The following is a 25,074-nucleotide window of genomic DNA, read 5'->3' on the forward strand; positions in this document are numbered from 1 at the left end:
TGATGGGGTGGAAGTCCCTTATGGGAATGATTGTTAAGTACCTACGTGTTAATATAAGGAAAGATCTTCATTGGGGTAATCACGTAAATGGGATTGTAAATAGAGGGTGCAGATCTCTGCACATGGTTATGAGGGTGTTTAGGGGTTGTAGTAAGGATCAGATCAAAAATTGGATGTATGGCTTTTCAGGCGTTTGCTCTATTAACCAGCATTTCTTCTTAGGTCTGACACTAGACTCATCAGAGTGGGATGTGTCAGACCCTACCCACCAAAGAGAATGAGTAAGAGATGACTCTCAACGTTATTTTTCACTTCTGTACGCAACGGCTGCGCAAAGATCGCCAGGAATCGCACGCTAGCGCCCCTGACGAGAGCAGGGCTGAACTAAAATTACCGGGCGGGCGATTTAAATCGTTTAGCGCGCGGAGGGTACCCAGGTTCTCGCCCCCCTCCCCCCCTCTTAAATATTATATTAAATCTATGTTTTCGTTTTTTATTTCTTTTATGTTTTTCTTTCATTTCCTTTTCTTTCTTTCCTTCGTTCTGTTACCTTTTTCTGAAATTCTGCATTCTGAACAGTGATACACTTGGAGATTGGCCTGTGCTTTATTGTTATTAATAATAATTTTTTTGCTGGAGAAAAGAAGCTTACCAGATTGTGCTGCTTATTATAATTATTTGATTTATGGAGCTATATTTTATTTTTACTAATTCACAAAGCCACGAAGGATGGGAGTGACTGGCCTTGCCTATGCTGCTTTTTTTTTTGTTTCTGCTGAGGGAAAAGGAAGCTAACTCACAAAGGGAGGAAGGAAGTGTCCAGAAGGTGAGTGGGATTGGCAATCCTTATCTCAGATTAAGACCTACAACAGAAATAGACACTAACATCCCCTCGTACATCAGTCCTCTTTAACACTACTTAAGCCAACCATAACAATCAATAGTATCAAGATATGCTACTTATGCAGAAAATAAAATATAAATACAATGTAAGAAAGAAAACCATACACAGGAACCAAAATGATTAAAGCAAACTCATATGATAAGGAGGGAGTTTGTAGGATTCAAAGGTAAATTGAAATGAAACATGATCTTTTGATTTATGGAGCTATATTCTACCTACTATCCACAGTGTTACAGGTATAAAATGGTGTAGAAATTTGCACAAAAGTTTTAGTGATCATAGTATATCATAATCTCTTGACATTACATGCAGCAGTGTTAATCATCAATTAATATTCATCAGCCAGAAAACTATTCAATACAACACAAATACAAAATCATTCATTTATGAAAGAACGACTGGAACTGACAAGTTACAACATAATACTTTTCTCTCTTATTGCAGTCTAACGTTGCATTGACATGTCAAAAGTTTTCAGCAACACCATTTGTAGCCTATTTTCCCAAGGAACTTACTATATGATATATCTTTCAGTCTGTCAAATGAGGCACCTAGGGCCACACACTGAGAAATATTGAGATTTTTACTTCTTTTGCATCTACTAGAGGATGGCAAATCTCTGGCAGAGTAGTGTTTGAAGAAACCAAGACATGATAGCACATACCCTGTTCCTACATATTGCATCAAAACACAACATATCATTCAATCAGTCATCTGCATTTAGATGACAACCAATGTCAAGCTACAAAATTGTGTGCATCCCTTGTATTCATTGATCTGCACTATTTACAATAGTTAGAAATGTTCTATTTTGTGTGACAGTAGGATATATCTAAATTTTTCTGGTACATGGAAAAGGATGGAATCATGAATACATTTGTGAGTTTAAAAGACAAGAGAGCGCTTACAGATTCTGTGATTGTTCCCTCATACAACATGCAGGAGGTACAAATAATGCTTCCTTTCAGTCCATCCGCAGGAGAGGAGTTCCAATAAATTGACAGAAATATGTAGCATCAGGATCTACGTACAATAATATGGCAGCTGATCCAGCACAAAACATACCCATGCCAAGTCACAACATAGCTCCACCTATTAAGAGCTACATCCAAGGAATTGTTTGATAATTTAGTACAGTATTATGAACAATATGCTGCTACCTTCCACAACATTACGGTGTGCAAGGGACTGTGCTGTGACCTACACAAAATGCCAGTTGAAGACAGTGGAAACTCACTTCAGACAGTGCCATTTGTATCTACTGTACAATGAAGGCAGAAATCTATGTCGGTGGTTGCAGATAGGCTGATCTGTGGTATGATAACATGCACTCCAACCGGCCAACCAAGCAGAGGAGGGGTGGCCACGGTTCCACCATGTTTCTACACCTCTGCATTTGGGACACAGAAACGGGCTGTTCCCCTACCACTGGCTGTCCTGAGAATGGTTTTCCTTTCACCTGCAGTAAGGCGAATGATGGGACAGTTCCTAGTATATGCCATGGCCACCAAACATCTTGCCCTCACCACAAATCTCCTTGCTTAAGATGATGATGCTTGTTGATTAAAAGGGCCTAACATCTAGGCCATTGTTTTAAGAGAAAGTACAACTAGGCAACCACCCCAATATATATTAGTAATCGGAGAGAAGAAATAGAAGGGGGCCGACACTAGGAATAATGATGGTATCGGCTAAGGAAGACCAGGGCCATGGAGGGTTTGAAAATAAATCTCCCTAAGCCTCCATACATAATACAATCAGGAGCAGAAAAGAACAGGTGGTGATCAAGGTAGATCAGATAGGATAGATGAAAGTGCGGTGCCTGGCACAAGTAAGCGGAAGCAATGTCAAAATTCAATTAAGGGCTCCGTGGTCGCCTACCCCAGATCCCAAGTGCAGAGCGCACATGGGATCCCTTTTAGTCATCTCTTACAGCAGGCAGAGGATGTCGTGGCTGTTAGTCTACTGCCCCTACCCACAGGGGGACAACTATTATAAGGCTAGTTGCTTTAGGTTGCACCAACTCAGATAGGTCTTATGGCGACAATGGGACAGGAAAGGCCTAGGAACGGGAAGGAAGCAGCCATGGCCTTAATTAAGGTACAGCCCCAGCATTTGCCTGGTGTGAAAATGGGAAACCACAGAAAACTATTTTCAGGGCTGCCGACAGTGGGGTTCGAACCCACCACTGCACAAGCGCAATTTCATAGATGCATGACCCCACTGCACAGCCTCCTTGCTGGGTGTTTTGTAAAACAAAATTAAATATATTGATAAACAATCATTAGCATTCACAAATTGAAATTGTTTAATCTGAATGTAAAATGAACATTAATAACATTAGCACCAGTGTTCTCCCCAGTAATGTTTGTCAGCCGGGTGGCAAGAATGAGTAGGCAGGTGGGGAATACTATGTAAAACTTCAATATGAAAATAAATTTCAATTCGTTCCCCTCAGGGTGTTAACAAAAATATCAGACAGGTAAACATTAACTGCACAATTGAACTATTTGAATGTTATCATCACAAACAAGATATAACAGAGTAGGCCTACTTTGATCTTCTAGTGTTCTATAGCTCCTTCCAAATCATGTAACAGTGGAGTTAGGCCTCCCACTCAGTTGCTGTGGGCACGTGGACTGCCATACAGGTTTGTGATGTTATGCGGAACAGAGGGCTCGCATGTGATTCCACGCTAATCCAGACCCCAGCTCGTGACTACGTAGTGGTCAAGCTAAACATTTGATCTCCGATGTAATTGATGAAATTTTGCTAATGATTTATCATTTAAATTCACAGTTTTATAGTATTTATATGTGAAAGCAGGAGCAGCAGGAGTGGAGGTCATGGTAGTAATAGCAGCAGCACCATTACCCATAGCAGTAGCAGTAGTAGCAGCGGCAGGCATGGAGATGGTGGTGGCAGCAACAGCACCGGTGGTAGTAGGTAGTAGTAGCAGAAGCAGTAGGAGTGCCGGTGGTGCAGGTGGTGTGAGCAGCAGCAGTCATAGCAGCGGAAGGACTTGGCCGTGGACCAGCCTTGTGTCGAGGCACACCTATATGAAAAAAAAACACACACACACTAAGAATGGTATAACGGTATATGCTGATGACCTACATGAAGGTTCTCAGAACAAAGATGATCTTTAAGCAACTGTGGTCAGGCTTGAAAAATATTCTGAAGACAACAAAGTTAGCGGAACCTGGGACACATTTTTTTAAATGGATGAAATTGTTGAAATTTGAATTCTGGCATAAATAAATTATATTAACCATCCTCTAAATAACAAATGTGGTTTTGTGCCGCTGTGACTGTTTTTGACGTAGTTACGGTCGTTTTTAAATGGTTCTGCACGGTCATTTAATTATCAACCACGCCTCCTCTCCTCTGTATGCTCGGCTATCCGTGTTCCTTCTGTTACCATTAATTCCCTCTTTACAGTAGCATTGAGATTATACTATTTTTTAATATTGCAATATATACTGCCAACTGTTAGCTATGTTATGAACTACTTCATCCTACAATTTAGTCAACCATGAAGGAACTACACTTGGGGGAAGGGGACCTGGAAGTTTGAAGGAAGCAACTACTGCGAAGCTCACAAATGATTATAGGCAGGCAATATGTGCAAATATTCCCTCTGTAGATAATATGAAATCTGCAATATGTGCCACACTATACTATTACTCCTCCACAGAAGAAGATCCTAAGCATAAGAAATGCCCCCAAAGACCTGAATCATGGTGCTTCTACAATAAGAGTATCGCAACTGGACAAACCCCTCAAAGTCACAAAAATTGTCAGTTCAGTTCACAATTGCAATGCTGCTGAAAATTTTCTCTGTATACCAAAGGCTGGCATCAACTGAACTTCTGTCTAGATGTTGTAAAGGGGATACTCAAATTGCCAATGAAAGTCTTCATGCATGTATGTGGAAAAAGTGCCCATTGGCGCCCGCAAGGGAGGGGGGGGGGGGCAAGGGGGGGTATTTGCCTCCCCTGGAATTCTAAAAATGTTGATGTTCAATTGTTTAATATCATACCAGATTATTTCATAAACTGAAATTACTGACAGTCATCTAGCATCTGTTATAACCGGAAATTTCTGTAAACAATTTAATGTTGCTGACGTTATATTGGTTTTTATATTCAAGAAAATTGTTGATGTGCCCCCCCCTTGGAAAAGATCCTCCGGGCGCCCATGAGAAGAGACCTTTGTGTCCTCAAAACGACTTGGAATAGCTGTTTCTAATGCAGTTGCAGAATACAACATGAGATGTAGTGCAACACAAGAAATGAAAATGGCTGTAAGGAATTATAAACTTTCACCAGCATCCACCAAACTTGCCACACAAAGAGATGAAAGAAGAAAATTTCACAGTCAGCAGTCAGTCACCCAACAAAAGAAAACAGCCAGGAAAAACTGAAACTCCTAAAGGTACACAGGGATGAAGCCAAGAAGAAGCAGGAGGGTAGGAGTTATAGTGCTGGTGAATTTTAAGAGATTTGGAAAGGCCATTATGAAAACTTTTAATGGTTTTAGAACTAAAATTCATTTAACTCAAAATACCATTTTTTGTAACCTGCACTGTTCCATGCAGATCAAATCTAAACCTATATTTGCCAAAGTTGGTATGTAGCTTCTATGTGACCTACCAAGAAAATTGTAGGATAGATTTTTCATTCTTCTACAATATACTCATTTTATGAGGCAAAATGAACAGAAAATTAGTGGAAAATTACATATAAAATACAATTACAAACTTGAAACAGGAGTTAATTAAGCGACATAGGGTGAATTGAAAATTCCATCCTTGAGTTTTTTTATGTTATAAGGAAGAAGTTTTCAAACTCTCAGGTAAAAATCCATCCCACAGGGAACTTTTTGAAAGTTGCCTGTTTTGCGAGCATCATAAACACAAAGTACATCATATCTCATAAACTAATAAGGATATTTAGCTGAAAATAAGATATGTTATTTCTATAATAGTCCTACATATTCCACAACAGTTTCATTGTGATTGCTCAAAAATTGTGGAAAATAAAAAAATGTGTACCAGGTTCCCTTAAAATGAACCTGGACAAAACGGTGCAAATGGTTTTCAGATAAAGAGGGAGTTAATATAGCGAGCTCAATTAAATACCTCACCATCACAATTCAGCTAACGTAAAGCCACTGATGGATTATAAAAATTATAAAATTTGCACATTTCTGCACTATTCTGTTAATAATAAATGTTAGGCCTGTAAGAGATGTACCAATTTCAACTTACAGGTACGGCAAGACCAGGTGTGACAGGCATTATAGTAAATTTCATTATGAGAAGCGAGGTTCCCCCTCATCTGGCACTGATGAATTTATTATCATTACCTCTGGAGAGCAATTTGAAATGAAACCCAGGAAAATTTGATAGGTCACAGTACTGCGAAATTAATAACAACGACTACTACTACTACTTACCTCTTTCCGGGACAGTATCTTTATACAGCAACCTTGATAGCGGTCCTGGATAGCTCGAGTGGCGAAAGTGCCTAGAACACACAGTGCGGTTCTTCAGCTGCTTCGGAGGAAGCTGCCGCAAGCATTCGACCCCCCACAACGTCCAACCACTCTCTGCAAATATCCGGTCTACCAACAGGGAAATGATGAAATAAGATTCCCTGTTGCTGGCCTTCTTTGCTATCTGTGTAAATGCCACAGATCTGACACGTTTCGTGCATGGTCTGAGACATGAAAGGAAATAGAAGAAAGTAATAAAGGACACTGTATCAGTTTATATTTTTACTGCTAATTTCAATACCCTCAAAATGATAGTGGATTATCATAAATAATATAACATTACATCAACAGAATTTTAAGGTGTCTGTTTCAAGTAGACTTATGTAACCACCATGCAAAAAGGTAATAAAACAGCGACAGCCAAAAAGAAATTTTTGGGAACATGAGCGGCTATCAATCATCAACTTAATAACTACTTAACCTCCTGCGGCCTACTATCCTTTTAATAGGATTTTGTTTTAAAAATAGAATGGAATATCCCGCAAACAATATTCAAACGTTAAATAAAATAAATAGCAAATTTAGGACTAGGCGAATACGATTCAATTTATCCGAAAGTCATTTGCCTTGGTGTGGTATATTTTCATGTTCTGGCCTCAGGAGATTAGTAAAACAAGAACCATAAGGATGCTTACCTCAAATATCTTGTACTTTTTCTTCAAACACGAAAACGAAGATAACAGATAAATGCATACAAATCAAAGTGAAGCAAAGTGTCACAAACGTGGTCGTCCCACGTGGTCCAAGTTGTCAAACTCAAATTGACCAATAGCAATCGGGAGATGTTTCTACCAATAGGAGCTGCCGTATTCGTCACGTGGGCTTACGGTGAGTGACGTGATGTACAACAGCGCGCCCCCGCGAGTGCAGGGCTAAAGTATTCAGTCTGAGCTGGGCCCTCGGAAGGGTAGGACCTATGCGGGTGACATACCCATGCTACCCACTGATGCTGGGGTGTATGCAGGTGAACTTATCAGAAGCTTCTTATGTAGCACAGTCTGATAACTGCATACGGGAGATAAAACTCCACAATGGAATTAATGCCCGCCTAGCAATTCCAGATGGTAATACTAAATTCCCATGAAGGGAATTAGATATTTTTCCACCAATAGAGCATATCAAAAATCAGATCAAAAATTGGATGTATGGCTTTTCAGGCGTTTGCTCTATTAACCAGCATTTCGTCTTAGGTCTGACACTAGACTCGTCAGAGTGGGATGTGTCAGACCCTACCCACTGATGCTGGGGTGTATGCAGGTGAACTTATCAGAAGCTTCTTATGTAGCACAGTCTGATAACTGCATACGGGAGATAAAACAAAATGCTGGTTAATAGAGCAAACGCCTGAAAAGCCATACATCCAATTTTTGATCTGATTTTTGATATGCTCTATTGGTGGAAAAATATCTAATTCCCTTCATGGGAATTTAGTATTACCATCTGGAATTGCTAGGCGGGCATTAATTCCATTGTGGAGTTTTATCTCCCGTATGCAGTTATCAGACTGTGCTACATAAGAAGCTTCTGATAAGTTCACCTGCAAGACAGGAAAAATGAATCAGGAACGCTTCTCCACGCAAGGTCTCTTTTTGTTCGGCCGGGTGATTCCACACCTCTACTATTTCACCCCGCCGATCCCAAACACGCATAACGGCCTGACACCTAGTTGGAAGTCGGCCTCCCACCATGTATACCTGTGTCATCGAAGAAGTCAGCCTTGCTCTCTCCAACGACGACATCCAGACTGCCCTCCGCGGGACCGGCGTCCATAGCGCCTCACGGCTCTATGATGGCCCCGACCCATCTCCCGATGTACTTCTGTATTTTGCCTTTGAAGACGACTGCAATCGCCTCCAAGCAACCGGAGCGCTCCTCCATGGCTACCGATACCGAGCGACCTCTACTCCATCATATATATTAGCCCAGCTGCCAGAAGATGAACCTACTACGCCTGTTACAACTGCTTCGCCCGTCGTAACCTCACCCCCTCCTCCATCGCCACCGTTGTTCCCTAGTCATACCAACCCTGTTACCACCACAACTACTACCACCACCGTCACCACCACCACTGCATCCACCTCCCCAACCCACCCTACCACCACTACAACTCTATCCCATCCTTTACCCCTTATGATGTCTACACTCCCTAACCCTCCCACCACTGATCAACCAAGACCTCAGTGTATAACCTCCCAGCCACCTGCCGAGCGAACAAACACTGGGACTTCAACAAACATGGCCAATTCACCATCACCACCACCGTCGCCCAACCGTACTCATAACTACAGCTATGTTGCTTGCGGGGTGGACCCAAGTATTCCTACTGACATCATCGCTACTCACCTCCGTCAGCAAGGACTGCCCGTACAACGAGCACTTCGGATACACAACGTTGATGGTCCAACGTTTTTAGTTCGCCTCCACCTGCCGACGCCCGAAGACGTGAACCAACTCATCACTCATGGGATCAAGCTATATGACCGTCACCATCGTGTGGAACCCTCCCGTTCGCCTCCCCAACCTTCGACCCGATTTACCTTTCCTCGTCGCCGACCCCGGCCGGACCCTCCTCCTGTTTACCCATCTCCACCAGTTTGTCCTCCCCTTCCTCCGACTGGTTTCATCCCCCCAACCATCCCAACGTTTGAACTCCTTCGACTTCTCCTCACTTCACTTAATCACATGACAGCCAGCCTTCATCTCTTTACCTTGCACCTTTACCCCAGCACTTCCTTCTACACTTCATCTCTCCCCCTTGCACACCCCCTTATCCCTCACACCCTTTCGTAAATCATATATGTTTTATGTATCATGTACTTATGACTTAAATAAAGCAATTGTGTAATACCCAGGCATAGGCACAATTCCTCTCCCATCTCCTAACTCTCCACATCCTTTACCCACCTCCTTCTTCCATCACATCTCCCCAACCCGCCCGCATCTCTTGGCCAGAGAGAGGGCGACACCCTCTAGGTGGCCCGCCCCACCCCTTCAGGGTGGGGAATGAAAGCATTGAAGTAAGTAAGTTCACCTGCATACACCCCAGCATCAGTGGGTAGGGTCTGACACATCCCACTCTGATGAGTCTAGTGTCAGACCTAAGACGAAATGCTGGTTAATAGAGCAATCGCCTGAAAAGCCATACATCCAATTTTTGATATGCTCTATTGGTGGAAAAATATCTAATTCCCTTCATGGGAATTTAGTATTACCATCTGTAGTAAGGATGTAAAGAAGAGGGCATATAAGTCTCTGGTAAGATCCCAGCTAGAGTATGGTTCTAGTGTATGGGTCCCTCTCCAGGATTACTTGATTCAAGAACTGTAAAAAATCCAAAGAAAAGCAGCTCTTTTTGTTTTGAGTGATTTCCAACAAAAGTGTAGCATTACAAAACTATTGCCAAGTTTGGGGTGGGAAGACTTGGGAGAAAGGAGGTGAGCTGCTCGACTAAGCGGTTTGTTCTGAGCTGTCAGTGGAAAGATGGCATGGAATGACATTTGTAGATGAATAAGGTTGAGTGGTGTCTTTAAAAGTAGGAAAGATCACAGTATGAAGATAAAGTTGGATTTCAAGCGGACAAATTGGGGGAAATATTCGTTTATAGGTAGGGGAGTTAGGGATTGGAATAACTTACCAAGGGAGATATTCCATAAATTTCCAATTTCTTTGCAATTATTTTAGAAAAGACTAGGAAAACAACAGATGGGGAATCTGTCACCTGGGTAACAATAATAATAATAATAATAATAATCGTATGACGTCAGCTACCGTGTGCAAACATTTCAATTTGACACCATCTGGCTGTCTGCTGGTGAATTCCGACGTTCCATTTTATTCTAGGCCCACCAGATGGCAGACCGAGTGAACCGAAACTCTGTTGGGCGTCTATGGCTGAGATGTAATGAATTTTGTTGGGTAAACATCAAATGTGTTACCAGAGATCTTTTACATGCCGACATCATACAACGTGGAGTGTTGAATGGACTTTTTTCTGCCCTTCAAAAATCCGACTACCTCTGCCGGGTTTGAACCCGCTATCTTGGGATCCGGGGCCGTCACTCTACGACTGATCCTCAGAGGCAGTTTCTCACCTGGGTGACTGCCCTAAATGCAGGTCAGTTGTGATCGACCGACCAACCGAAAATCTGATCGTAAAAACGAGACTAGTTCGATGAAACTAATTCAACATTTTACTGTTCAAAACTATTAAATTACAGTAGCAAGCGTCAAAATGAAAACCTGAAGCTGAATTCCAACATATCCAAGATTTTAGTCTTCAGACACCAATAAGTTTTAACTATAATTATGACTCAAATTTTAACATAGAAGTCAAATTACAGTTGTTTTTAATAAACTAGAACTTTGAGAAAAGAATTTTAGCCAAATTGTCAACATTTGAAGATACTGTGTTTTGGACATCAATATCGTTAGAATTAACGGTTATTCCAATTTTAGTATAGTCATTCTTATTGTTAAACTGTTAATGTGTTCATAAATTCCTATGTTTATATAATTTATTACTTAATTTTAGAATTATAATTTAGCACAAATTTGTCAAAACAAATCAAATATGACAGGTCTTAACCTTGAGATGATTATATAGGCTGAGGATGCTTGAAATTCAAGCGAAACATGTCCCTATAAAATAGTATTGTAGCATTATGATGTAACAGCATAAAACCAATTGTATTGAAAAGGTGGAATGAAAAATCACAATATTGTAAGCATATTACCCATTGTTGAAAAATGGCGGCAGCGGATATGCGGTAAGCTCTCGCTGTCGGAAAGAAGAATGCAATAAGCAAAACGCCTATGAATATATTGTGATTTCAGTGTTCACACAGACGTTTACACTAAAACATAATATTTAATGACAACCTTCGTGGAGTGCAGTCACTTTCGTGATCGCTAGTGTGACTCATCCATAACCTTGTGTTTCAGTTGTATGGACTTAAGTGTTAGTTCAGGATATTTATTTTCCTTGAACTGCAGCTAACATTATCAACTAGACTATGAATGATCCACCCGATATGTGGCAGATTATTAATTCTGCCCTACAGACTTGTCACGCGGATTCAGCTACACCCTTACAAATAAATCCTCTTGATTTTCAATCAGATCTTCAAGATCCATAGCAACAAGCCCTCAAAGTGGAGCAGCATCGCCCTTTACATACTAGACATCATGAAAAGAGCAACGCCAGTACCGGCAACTTATCAGGTACACATAGTAGTAATAGTTTTAATATTCAGTACAGTTTGGACCCTAAAACTAAGCATTTTCATGCCAACCCCAATTTACATGTGAAACATTCAGTAGATATGGATACTGAGAATGAAAATGACTCTTCCAACACAACTATTGACACAAATGCATCAAACCAACTTCCTGTTAAAACCCCATTAGCTGCCTCAAAAACTTCTACTGGGGGTACACTGCTGTCATCCTGTCTCTGTCAAAATAATAGGTACAATAATACTGATAATGGACAGTTCCTTGTTGTTGAAGGGACTAAGAATAATATAGGGAACTTATATCCGATGTTAATAGGACGATTGATCTCTAGTGAAAATATAATTCTCCGTCAACATGTTCTGGACATTAAACTTTTTGGTAAGCATACACTTCGTATCGAGACCTTATCCGGAATAGCAGGAAACAAGTTAGTTGAATCAAACTTTTTTAAGGAAAAACACCTTGATATGTATATTCCAAGGAGTGTTGTGCACAGGCTAGGGATTATTAGAAATGTAGACATGACATTTAGTGAAAATGAAATTCTAAAGGAAATTCAGAGTGATGCTCCCATTTACCGACTAAAGCCGAATCCTAGGAAAACACAGATTACACTTTTCCATCTATGTAATCGCGCTGCTTATCACAGATTTAACATCAAGTGGGAAGGAAGGCAGCTTGAGTTCACCCCTGTTGTCAAATACCTTGGAGCTCAGCTTGATTGGTCTTTTACTTCTAGAGCACATTGTCATTTTGTCAGTATGAATGTCAGAGCCAAGAATAATCTACTGGCCGATGACCTAGATGTTAGGTCCCTTTAAACAACAAGCAAGCAATAATCTACTATGCATGTTAACAAGATCAAGCTGGGGAGCACATTCACTAACTGTACGAACTATGGCTGTGGCACTTTCTTTCTCTACTGCTGAGTATGCTTGTCCTGTGTGGTTCAACCCTGCCCATTCCGAGGAAGTGGATATTGCTTTGAATGACACGTGCCATGCAGTTTCTGACTGCCCCAAACCAACAAATTTTGAAAAGCTATGCCACACTGAGACTTGGGGAGAATCTCCTCAGAGACAACCTGAAGATGGCTAAGTAGAATCCTTGCAAGAAATTTGCCAGTAATGGATAGCAGGGATATACCACAATAGTTTCCACATATCCTGCTATCACCTTTCTTGAGTATGGTGGTAGTAGAATTTTTCAGGTCACAATGTACTTGCTGAGTTTCTCAGATTAAAAGGATTAGTGTAAAGAGTCTTGTCTTTAAGGATAAGCCTACCCATTGAATCAGCTCCTGGGGAATGTGTCAGGTCCAGGTGCCTTTCTGGGTTTCAGTTTGTTAAGAGCCTCACAGAATAACTAGTATGATGGTTGCATTGCCTTCCATGGCTGCGGGGGCTGTTGTGGCACATTTCGAAGGAAATCCTAAGCTGTGGTAAAGTTGCAATTTAAAAGAGTGGAGAAGTGCTGTTTCCAGTGCTCCAAGATGTCCTTGCTATTGGTAAAGATGGTTATGTTGTTGACTAATTTCAGAGTTCCTATTGAAGAACAAGTTGGTCCATATAGTTCTTTAATTCGTGCATATTTGCTCGTCTTTGGCTTCGGATAACATTTGAATTTTTTGAGCTTTCTGTTTCCACCATTTGTTCTTCACTTCCTTGATTTGAGTCTGGCATTTCCATTTAAGATCTTGAAAATAGGCTTTCTTCAAGCTGCAGGATTGATCTTGCTGAAGAGATATAAGAGCTTGTGCCTTTTGGCATCAATTAAAAAAAAAAGAAAGGCTCATATTTTCTACATTGTTCTCCTCTAACCAGTTTCACTCTTTTCTTCAAAACCAATACATTCCTTAGCTGACTCAAGGAGAAGAGTTCATGTTGTTGACTGGATGACTGCAATACTAGGAAAGTGCTAAATCTCAAATGACCACTGAAACACCATGGTAGACTCCAAATAACATGGATGTCCTTGGTAAATAAAGACCTGGAAACAACAAACGCAGTTCCATTGATGACAAGGAACAGAACACTGGTGACACATGGCTAGGAGATCCGACCCCAATTTGAAATGGGAAAAGGCCTTACAGAAGAAGAATACAATTTGCTGTTTGTCTCACCCATTGTACAAAATTCCATTTTTCCTGAGGTAAAAATATCTGCCAGGCAGCCAGGGTTCCCCAAGGTATTTTTAAATATTTCTAGAGTTCTCCAGAACAAAAATGGTTTGGAAAAACAGTTGTATACTGTCAGTTATGTTATACATTTTTAATCTAATGTCCCATTTTGGAGAAAGTGCAGCAGTGGGCAAGTTCAGGTGAAACTATCCTCACATTCACTGTTCAGTACCATAGTAAAATTGTAGTGAATATTACTTTGACTTTTGTTTTCAGAACAGAGATATTGTTTTCCTGACTGCTCGTGTTCATCCAGGAGAAAGCAATGCCTCGTGGGTAATGCAGGGTACTCTCGATTACCTGTTGGGTAATACTCCTAGAGCAGGAAGATTGAGAAACAAATTCCTTTTCAAGATTGTGCCAATGTTGAATATGGAAGGTGTCATCAATGGGTGGTGAGTTAATGAAATGTCTTTTTGTCTTTCTTTTTGTCTTTTTTGTCTTCTTTCTTTACTGAATCTGATGTACATTTAATCTTTTACAGAAATTTATTCTGATGAATTTTGTTTTCTGAAGACTTATCATTCCATGTGTTTTTATAATATACAGTCAGTTAAACTTTCCCCCAACACAGTTTCTCCTATATCAGTAATGAAACACTTTGGCTATAAGATTAAGGCACCAGGAAAAATGTGGGAAATTTACTGCAATATGTAGAATAATTTACATGTTTGTTGCTCATGTAGAATTTCTTGCTTGTAATTATTCAGACTTTGCATTCCGATCAAAAGTTTGTAATCATAAACACTTCAATCTGTCCCAGTTTGGTATATAAATTTCAGACAGTACCACCACAAAAGATTCCAGTCAAATTTATAAATGACGCCGATATTATGGTTAGGGGAGCATTAAAGGAAATTTTGCAACTTCCCATGGATGTCGTGAATGATATGATATATGCTGAAATGAAATTTAAAGGTCTGGGTTTATTTTGTGTATCATGGGAAATATATCTGCAACATATTAATGCATGCAAAATTTTGAAATCTTTCAATAACATTTTTTTTACACTCAACAAGAAACTTATGTCAAGAAATCAGCACGAGCCTTGCCGCATTGAATGTAGCAGAAACAGACTCTATTCGAGACAAAAGGCATGGTTTTGTAGATACAAAGAAAGTTCGACTCGAATTGAGAAGAAGAGCTTTTGATACTGGGGCAAGAAAGAGCATAAAGGCAAAGGTGTAGTCCTGTTTAAACAGTATACTCCAGTGAATACATGGATTTGTGATCATAAAGGATTTCTTGCAGTGAATGGCGTGATGCAATAAAAATGAACGCCAATGTTTCTGCTGTGCATACTGTACCTGGCAGATCCCAGGGTAACAGCCTCTGTCGGCGTTGCCACAGAAAGTTCGAAACTTTTTTCACATGTCCTGGGAGCCTGTCCACATGGTGAATTACTACGCACCTCACGCCATAATGTAGCCAGATCAATGATAGCTAACGCTTTGAGAGGACAAGGTTATAATGTCTATGAAGAAGTACATGAAGTACATGGTCTCTCCAACAGAGGAAGCAACTGACGCATTGACATTATTGCTTTTAAGCCATCCTGTTCTGAAGGTTTCATCATTGATCCAACAATTAGATTTTGAGACCAACGAAAACGAGCCGGAAGAGGTCGATGCAGAAAAAAGAAGAATTTATGAAGAAATGGTGGACTTCCATAAGCAAAAGTATAAGCTGTCATCCATCTCTGTAATCGGCTTGATGTTAGGTGCTCGAGGAACCATACCTACATTTTTTGTCAACTTCTGCAATACCTTTGGTATGAATAGGGATTTCATCTATAACATCGCAATTACCATACTCAAGAAGTCCATCATGATCTTCAAGAACCATGCTTGTGGACCTCAAACAAATGTTTGACATGCCTCACTCGATTGCGTACATGTAACATCATACAATATCCATATATTGTTGTTAAGGTACTCTTTGTCTTTGGGCAACCTGCAGCTGTTGCAGGAAGATTGTATAATAAATAATAAATTCCAGATTTTGCCAGATTATTCTTTTACCAAAATAGTTTTATTAGAAAGATTGTCTTAATTTACAGTATAGGAAGTGTTGTAAATTTGACCTGTACTAATCTGATTGTTGCAATTTAAGAATCTCAAATTTTTTTTCGTAGCGACTTTACGGTAAGGAAAATATGTAATTGGTCCACCTTAGTAAATACAAACAATGTTAAATAAAAACACATTAAAGGTACATGTTTTGGCTCTATTGGGCCTTCTTCAGCCTTAAAAAAGAAATATAAAAAATTTATAGAATACTCTTTAAAAAAAAATACCACCACACTAGAAGTCCATAATTTTATGAAAGAAATCATCTTGAAATGTTTTAACTTGTCTTAACGTAAAAAAGCAAACATAACCAAAAAAAGTCATAGAAAAGAATACATACCCAAACACTTATTCTTGAAGTCTTGATGATAAGTATATGTAAGATAGCATCAAAATTATTGGCCTGTAGAAAAGTTTGGAAAATGACGATTAGGAAAAGTGAAATGAAATATGTTGTTTCTTTACTGATCTGATTACTGACTATCCAGATCATTGGTGACTAAATTGTTAGCTGTGTGCCAATATTATTCTCAAGACCTCTCTGCTGTGTGAATAGCGGAGTATGTAGTATTCTACTCATACATTGTGAAGAAATTGGCAAACTAGTGGCTTCTTTGGGATCAATTTAGATTTCATTAGCACTATGTATTAATTTGATGCCTTTGTAAACAGTAGGGGCTGCCTGGCTGAGGCGGTAAAGGCGTGCTCGGTTCACCCGGAAGGATGTGGGTTCGAATCCCCATCAGGAAGTCGTAAAATTTAAGAAATGAGATTTCCATTTCTGGAGGTGCATATGGCCCTGAGGTTCACTCAGCCTACACCAAAAATGAGTACCAGGTTAATTCCTGGGGGCAAAGGTAGCCGGGCGTGAACTAACCACTCCACCCCATCACGTGCAGAGGTTGGGAATCGTGGAAGCCTTTACTTTCCACCACTCCAAGGGCCTTCATGGCCTGTACGGAGATGACTTTGCTTTGCTTATGTAAACAGTATGTTTTTCACCACACTCACTCAACTGTCTGAAGACCTTATCACTTCTCCAACCTCTTGTAGGTAGTCAATCTCTCTTCCCAATGATAACTTGAAAGTAAAGTACAGTGAAACCTGTATTAATCAAGAGTTGATGATTGTTTTACTCCAATAAACACACATTTCATATTTAAAGTCAGCCTTGTCAGTAATTAGAGTTATTTAATTCATTATTTATTTTCACCTAATATACTGTACATGTCTCAAGGACTTTATTGTCCTCTTCCTCAGTGGATTGTCTTACACTGTGAAATATCTTGGACCTGTTCACTTATTATTTTATTGGCTACATTGGACCACTTGAGTCTTCCATGTACACTTTTTTTTTTTTAATGTTGTACTGTTTGATTCTTCTTATCTGTCCAGTACTTCTTCATTCATTCTGATTGCGGTTTTCTTATTTTGCATAGTTTACTGCAGTTTATTTACACTTGTACATTATAGTACTTTAGAATACAGCACAGTGTAAACTTTGTGCCTAACCATTTACTTTACTTTTAAAAATAAAAAAATTGAATTTTGTTTTATTTTTGTGAATTACATTAACAACTTCATTATCCAAACTGTTCACTCATTTTAAATGCTCTCGGGGTTTTAACGTGGAATTGATCTTAGTTCTGCTACATTAACATTTTTTGGCTAATTTCCTTTCTGATAACCCAATTTCAGTACTGCTGGTAATTTTTATATGATCTTGGCAAGATAACACTCTTCTCGCATTTTTCGACATCTCTTACCATTGTAGCACGTCACAAGAAATGAAGATGAACTGTTATGACACAAACCATCTTCCCTCTGCTTTTAAAACTGTACTGAACAGTTTATTCTTCTAACAAACAAAGATCAGTATGCTTCCCTTCTAATTGACCTAATTGAGAGTGGGAATTGCTGACTTAATTAAGTATGCCCTGCTTAGTCATTTACTCATACAGGTACGGAATGTAGACCTTAACTTTTGCAACAAAACTGTGGTAGGGATTGTCTCTTATCTCGTCAAGAACTTGGCAAGGACTTGCCAGCCATAAGTCTTTCTCGTGCGTGTTATACTCCTCCAAATTTCACTGGGAAGTTGTTCTTCGAAAGAGGTTAGACAGAGAAAATGGCTGGTTGGTGGTCTGTAAATAGCGGTACAAACTACATTATCCTTATGGGATTTTAACTTGGTTCCTTTAATAATCAGGCTTTATGGGTCGTCTTTCAGACAGGTTTCATTGTATGTAAACTCTGTATTTATTACTTATTACTCATTACTTCGAATTATTAAATAAATTCTCTAGTGCTTTCACTTAAACCATCAACCATGAAAATTTGTTCAGTAATTTTCATACAACAAGAATGTGTTGTTATTCCCTGCAACTTAAACCGTCTTATGGTTCTGCTTCACTGTGAGGCAGGATTCTATGGTTGTGGTAAATACCAGCCAATTTTTCAAAAGATATTTGGATCTAACAGTTTAAAAAACATTCATATTTGGTTTTGGTTAGGCCTGCCTGCTGTGAAAACATACTTTGTACGGTACATATCTTTTCAATACTGGACAAGTAACAGAATCCTTCAAAAATTGGCTGGCGTAAGGTGGAGAGCTTTTGCATCCACTCTGCAAACATCAGCGATGAGATTAGTATATTCTACAGCAGAGTACTGCTTGTGATTCAACACTCCACGTGTTAAGAAGACCGCCGTAGTCTTCAATCAAACCATGTGTACCACTGGCAGCACCATTAAATCCACTCCTCTGTTTTGTTTACCTGAGTTGAATCATATTGAGCCCTTAAGAATAAGATTCCTTAACAAACTGATGAGAGAGTACAGCTTTTCGTATCCATCAAGACATGGCTGTACGATTCAGGCACCTAAAATCATGATCGCCACCAGTTCAGAAGGCACAGATGCTCATCAGCACAACTTGCAATGGAGTGGCAGAATGGCAATCTGAATGGAGCAGTGGATCTCAGAGGGAGTGCTGGGCATTATTTAACACCAAGCACCCTCCTGCTGATTTTGATTTCCTACAGAGAACATAGGTTGCCCTGAACAGAATCTGAACCAAAGGTGGACAGTGTGGTTCGCTGCTTTATAAGTGGAGTAAAGTGAACATCCTCCAACTGTGAATGCAGGGCAGCAAATCAAGCTATCCACCACGTCATAGCAGAATGTCTGAAGAAAGCATTTGATACTGTGGGTCAGTGGAAGACTTTGTAGGAATATCTACAGAGACCTTACAATGCAATGGCTGGACAAACTGGACGTATGCCTATGAAATCCATTGAGCTAAATTTTGTTTGAAGGTTTGCTCCAGTGTGTTTTTTTTTTCTTTCCTGGTGTTAAGGTCCACTGTGTGGCTCATCTGTCATCATTACAATCAGTTGTTGGCCTTGTTGAAATGGAGATTTATGCTCTTGTGTCTTCTGTAGTGTATTGTTTTACATTTGTTGATTTGGATCTTATATTGTGCCAGTCCCTCACTCTGTCCTAGGATTAGCATTGGATATCAGGCTTGATTTCAGCAACTAATATGGCTTCATCAGTGTAGAGAAAGGTCCTGGGTATCAGCTGGTGCAAGTCTGTTGTAACAGTATCTATCACAAGATGGATGGAAGTAGTGATAGTGTCACATTCTGATGAATAGCAGCTGTTATCAGATATTCCCGTTGTGGCTTGGACATATAGGTTTTTGGCACCGAAAAAGAACAGATGATGGTGTAATTTGTCCTTCTTGCAGTGTTTCTCAACTAGGACTCTCACTGGTGTTTAAATTGATGAGTGATGGAATTCTTCAGTTGAGATTGTTTCTAAGTAGCTTCACCAGAGTGTCCTGACTTTCTTCTTTTAACCAGCAAATTGTCTGTTTCACCATTTGCTGTAGAGGTGTTGGATGTCTTCCGTTTTGTAATATCTTGGTTTGATTGGGTGGTAGATGTTGCATTCACCTACACATGTGTCAAGTTTCTTGTAATGTTCTGCAAACGGAACAGGTTTCTCTTGCGGTCACTATCTTCTTTGCCCCACCCCCTTCAAGTTGTTGTATTGAGGATCTAACGAGATTACGTTTTGACATCCAAGTAATTATTTGGAAGATAGAAATTAAAGGTAACTAAATAAAATAGATTTTGAATGTATTGTTGTGCATATTTTTAAAAATTTATTTTTTTGATGTTATGGTGAACAACCTCCCAGGGGCTCTCTTCTTGGGAGTGTGGTGATGGTGTGACTCCAGCTGAGTTACTTTAATTACTTTTACTAGCTCCTTGCTTTCATCTTTTCTATCCAGTATCTTGCAGTCAACTCTTGTTCTCTTCTGATCCTGACAGTACAGTATTAGGTTTCATTTTCATACCTTCAGTGATCCTTCCTTTTCTTTTGCCAGTACTGTGCTTTCATTCTTTGTAAGACTGGGCCTCTTCCATTTTCTCTTATAATTAGTGTTAAGAAGGGCTGATTATCACATTGTATTCCCCTTTATGCAATAGTCACCATTATCGTGTTCAACAATCGGCGGTTGCCAGTGTTAACAAATAGATGAAACTTTACCAACGGGGATGCAAAAAAGTTAGGAATTCAGCCTGGTGCGACTTGCATGATGTAATAATGCACCATGGAAGGCTGCCAACTTAGGTGTGACTAGTGACAAGAACATTGGTCCGTATTGGTTAGACCATTGGCTAGTGACAAGACCGTTTGTCTGGAGGCAAGCAAAGAGGGTCTGAGGGCATAAACCTCAAGTGTCAAGACTATGGTCTGGCTAAAAAATCAGTGAATTTCATTCCTTCTCTACGTAATATGTTCAAGTCGGAGATACATCCAGGACCATGTCGTCATCTGGCACAAACCGTGACATTTTCAAAGTTTGCAGTTTCATTATTTTCACAGAATGTTGTAGCTCTATGGCCACGCATGGTGTGAGCTCTATCGGAGACAGTAGTTAACTTCTCCGGCTAATAGGAACACAGAAAATGGTCACATTTTCCACATTGAAATTTCTCTTTTAATTTTTCTGTATATCAATACTTCTATGGGCAGGTTGGTGGGACCCTTGTAAGCATAAAGGATGGATCTTTCATCTCTGCTACTTGAGATATTGTTTCATATCATTTTTGCATGATTTTTTCTTCCTACACTTGCGTACGTACACATGCGTGTGCACATGCATACACACCCTGCAAAGTGTAATGATTATTTAAAATATCCATTTTTTTGAAATAAACTCCCAGCTTATTAGGGCACATTGAGTAAATACAGTACATGTTGAAGAGATGTGAAGTACAGAACGAAAATGGCCAGTAGGACATCAGCGGGATCCGAACCCACAACCTCTCTTTGGCACATACTATACATAGTGTAACAATAAGGTACGGCCAATCTTTCAGGACATATTCCTCACACATAAAATCAAACCAAACCCCATGGCACTACAGCCCTTGAAGGGCCTTGGCCTATCAGGCGACTGCTGCTCAGCCCGTAGTCCTGCAGATTACGAGGTGTCATGTGGTCAGCACGACGAATCCTCTTGGCTGTAATTCTTGGCTTTCTAGACCAGGGCCGCTACTTCACCGTCAGATAGCTCCTCAATTCTAATCACGTAGGCTGAGTGGACCTCGAACCAGCCCTCAGGTCCAGGTAAAAATCCCTGACCTGGCCGGGAATCGAACCCGGGGCCTCCGCATACGAGGCAGGCACGCTACCCCTACACCACGAGGCCGGCATTCCTCACACATAGAAGAAGAAAATATGTTATATGGACATGGGTCTGGAAACGCTTTATTTCTGTGTGAGAACTCATTTTCTACAACTCTACACAGTGCAGTAATCCTGGGAAATGCTGGGCTTGTACCTTAATTAAGGCCATGGCCACTTCCTTTCCAGTCCTAGCCCTTTCCTGTCCCATGTTTGCCATAAGACTTAACTGTGTCGGTGCGATTGGTGCGACGTAAAGCCAATAGCAAAAAAAAAAAAAAACCTGGGAAACACACAGAAACAGAACTTACCAGCATACCACATGAAACTCTTTCTTACAGGATATGTTCACAATGCTCTCTATTAGCATTGAAAATGTGGGATGCTCTTTCTTTTCTGATAATGTCGGCACAAAGATCTCTCCTCCTAGTGTCTGTATTATGTATACTGTAGAGCTTTCTGCCATCTTAGAAAGTCTGCGGTTTGTACTGGGTGACAAAGGAAATCACTTTCTCATGTGTACCAACTCGCTAAGTTCTCTGCAGTCTGTTTACACCTGTTTCCTGCAACACCCACTGGTACAGCAGATTTGATTCATTACCTTCTAGTCAGGTTGTGATGTTAACACCAGAATCACTTTTGCGTGGCTTCCAAGCAAAGTTGGGATTGTGGGAAATGAATATGCGGATGAAGCTGCAAAGGAAGCAGTACTTTTACCTCCTGGACCTGTGAATATACCTGCTAGAAATATTTCTCAGCTATGTCAAACCATCTTCACGTCCTGTGAATCAGAGTGGCTAAATCTATTACAGAACTATTTAAAATAGTTTTACTTGAGTCCGCCTTGTCAATACACCTTATAATGAAAGAGAACTATTTATTTTACCATACATGTTTCGGGAAGTCATCCATTCCCTTCATCAGTGATGTCAGTTCAAAGAATAAATAGTTCTCTTTCATTATAAGGTGTATTGACAAGGCAGACTCAAGTAAATCTATTTTAAATAGTTCTGTAGTAGATTCAGACAAGTCAATATGGATCATACAACCATATTAAGCTATTATCATGGTTAAGTTTATCAACAGTAAGAGTGGCTAGCTATCCGAAATCCCAACAAGCTGAGAGCAATTAAGAAGACAACTACCAGGTGGCAGTCCTCTTTCCGGCCTTCACTGAGAGAGGATGGAAGATCTATGCACTCTAAAGAGGGAAGACCCCCCCCCAATGTGTTCTTGTGGTGTCAATTTCACCGTGGCCCACATCCTTAGAGTGTTTGGCGATCTCTCTGGCCTAAGATGGAACCTCGGCCTACAGGAGACTCTCAGACTCGTACTAGCCAATGGCATGACTACAGTTGATCTTGTCATTTGCTTTATGTGTGAGAGTGGATTAATGAAGAGTATGTAAATTTCAAGTGTTCTGTTACTCAGGGAACTTGCGTTTCCTTTTGATTTGTTTGTGACCTGTTTGGCTTTGTACAATAATTTTTGTTTTATTTTGTGATTCATTTTGAAATTTCTTCATTGAATAATTAGTTTTGTTTTATTGTAAACTGTTTTTCCACTATCAGAGAGAATGGTTACCTAGTTGTACTTCCTCTTAAAAATCACCACCACCTCTTTCTCATGGGTAATGTATTGTGTAGAATGTTATAGAAAATGAGTTCTTACTTCCATACCCATGTTCATTTAACACACTTTTTTCTTCTATGTGTGAAAAATGTGTCCTGGAAGTTTGCTACACACTGTGTGTACTCAACACGACCTAATAAAAGTACAATGCAGTTGTGAAAACTCTATATTCACATGTTCAGTTTTTATCATAAAATTATGCATGTTGGTGTTTTTTTCTTTTCTTTCTTTCAAAAATGCTATTTGTTCGTGTTGTCGACCCATGTGGATCTTTTGCCCCTACTGGTACCTTATTGTATGAACCTGTGTGTAATTGGAATGGCGGTAGTGTGGAATGTTGTGTATGAGGAAAGGAAGATTCAGGACATCACAAATACCCAGTCCCCAGGCCAGGGATATTAATCATTACAATTAAAAAACCCTGACCCGGCAGGAATCGAACCCGGGGCCGGACCATGTTGGTGTTACTGTGCCTGCAAGGCATTGCAAGTGACTGTTGTTAATGGTCATTAACTGTGTAAGATAATTGTCAGATTATCAGTACTGTTGTGGAATCTAATGGAGGGAGAGTTTATTCATGATAGAATCCTGGTTTTTGAAGAGGAAGATCAACTGTGGACCTGATCTCTAGTATGAGACAACTGGTTGAGAAAAATTGGGAGTTCAGTAAGAAGGTGGTGATGACCATTGTTGATATACGTAAGGCACATGATAGTTTGCCGAGCAGACAGTTTGGAAAGCGATACAAAAAGGAGTTGGAGAGGATCTGATAAGGATGATCCAGGCTTTTTACAGAAACAGTAAGAGTAGGCTTGTAAAGACAGATTGGTTCGAAGAAAATAAAATGTCTCAGACAAGGAAGTGTACTGTCACCTCTTTTGTTCCTTATTGTAATGGATGAAGTTTTTAAAAATGTGAAAAAGAAGCTAGAACCATAGAGGATAAGAGCATGGCTGTTGCAGATTATATAGTTGTATGTAGGGAAAGTGCAGCAGATGCAAAGGAAAATTGATATTTGGAGTCAGGTAATTGAAGAATGGGGAATGCAAATTAGTGAGAAGAGTAAAACTGTTGTAATAACAGAAGGGAACATGACTATAACTGCAAAGGGTGCTCTTGAAGTCCAAGGAGAGCAATTGGAGGTAGTCCAACATTTTAAATACCTGGAAAGTATAGTATCACATGAAGGGACTCTAATTCATGAAAATCTCAACAGAGTACAGTATTCAGGAAAGTTTTATCAGAGCATAGATCTGCTATGGAATGACCAGGTACCAAGATGATGTAGGAAAAGCTCTATATAAGATCTATTTCATGCCCATCCTCACGTATGTAGCAAAAACATGGGTTACAACATGTAGGGAGGATAGCAGACTTCTAGGAATGAAAATGTTCCTAAGAAGTTCATCAGGAAGATCGTATAAATGAGGAGATAAGGGCTAGGTTAGAACAGAGAAGTTTCTGGATAACGTAGAAAGAAGTGGTTCAATCATGTCAAAAGGATGGAAGAAACAAGAACTCCAAAAGCAATGCTAGGTTGGAAGGTGGATGGTGGAAGACGTAGAGGTAGACCAAGGAAGATGTTGGTACAGAAAGTGGAGGAAGCGCTGGAGTGAAGTCACAGATGGACCCAAAGTCAAAGTGTTCAGGGAAGTGTGGTGGAACAACTGACAGAAATGAAGGTCGCTGATTCATAACTCTACCCAACAAGAAGTCTGATAATGGGTAGTGGTGGTGGTGGTGGTGGTGGCAGTAGTAGTAGTAGTAGTAGTAGTAGTAGTAGTAGTAGTAGT

At 39.9% G+C, this 25,074-nt stretch overlaps 1 protein-coding gene and 1 long non-coding RNA gene across 5 annotated transcripts in view; one reads left to right on the top strand and one right to left on the bottom strand.

Moving 5' to 3' along the window:
• The window catches only part of LOC136873738 (cytosolic carboxypeptidase 1), a 762,457-nt gene that overhangs the window by 464,438 nt on the left and 272,945 nt on the right, over positions 1 to 25,074 (top strand). For all 4 annotated transcript variants that reach the window (XM_067146906.2, XM_067146907.2, XM_067146905.2 and 1 more), the window contains one exon: positions 14,094 to 14,272. In XM_067146906.2, the coding sequence (XP_067003007.2) occupies positions 14,094 to 14,272 (179 nt within the window). The remainder of the gene's footprint in view (positions 1 to 14,093; positions 14,273 to 25,074) is intronic.
• LOC137501087 (uncharacterized) lies at positions 1,094 to 7,367 on the bottom strand. The gene is made up of 3 exons (XR_011018346.1): positions 7,099 to 7,367; positions 6,365 to 6,627; positions 1,094 to 3,959 (listed from the first exon to the last, which is right to left on the bottom strand). It is a non-coding gene; the product is annotated as an uncharacterized lncRNA (long non-coding RNA).

The sequence above is a fragment of the Anabrus simplex genome, chromosome 5, assembly GCF_040414725.1.
Source record: "Anabrus simplex isolate iqAnaSimp1 chromosome 5, ASM4041472v1, whole genome shotgun sequence".
Taxonomy (NCBI): Eukaryota; Metazoa; Arthropoda; class Insecta; order Orthoptera; family Tettigoniidae; genus Anabrus; species Anabrus simplex.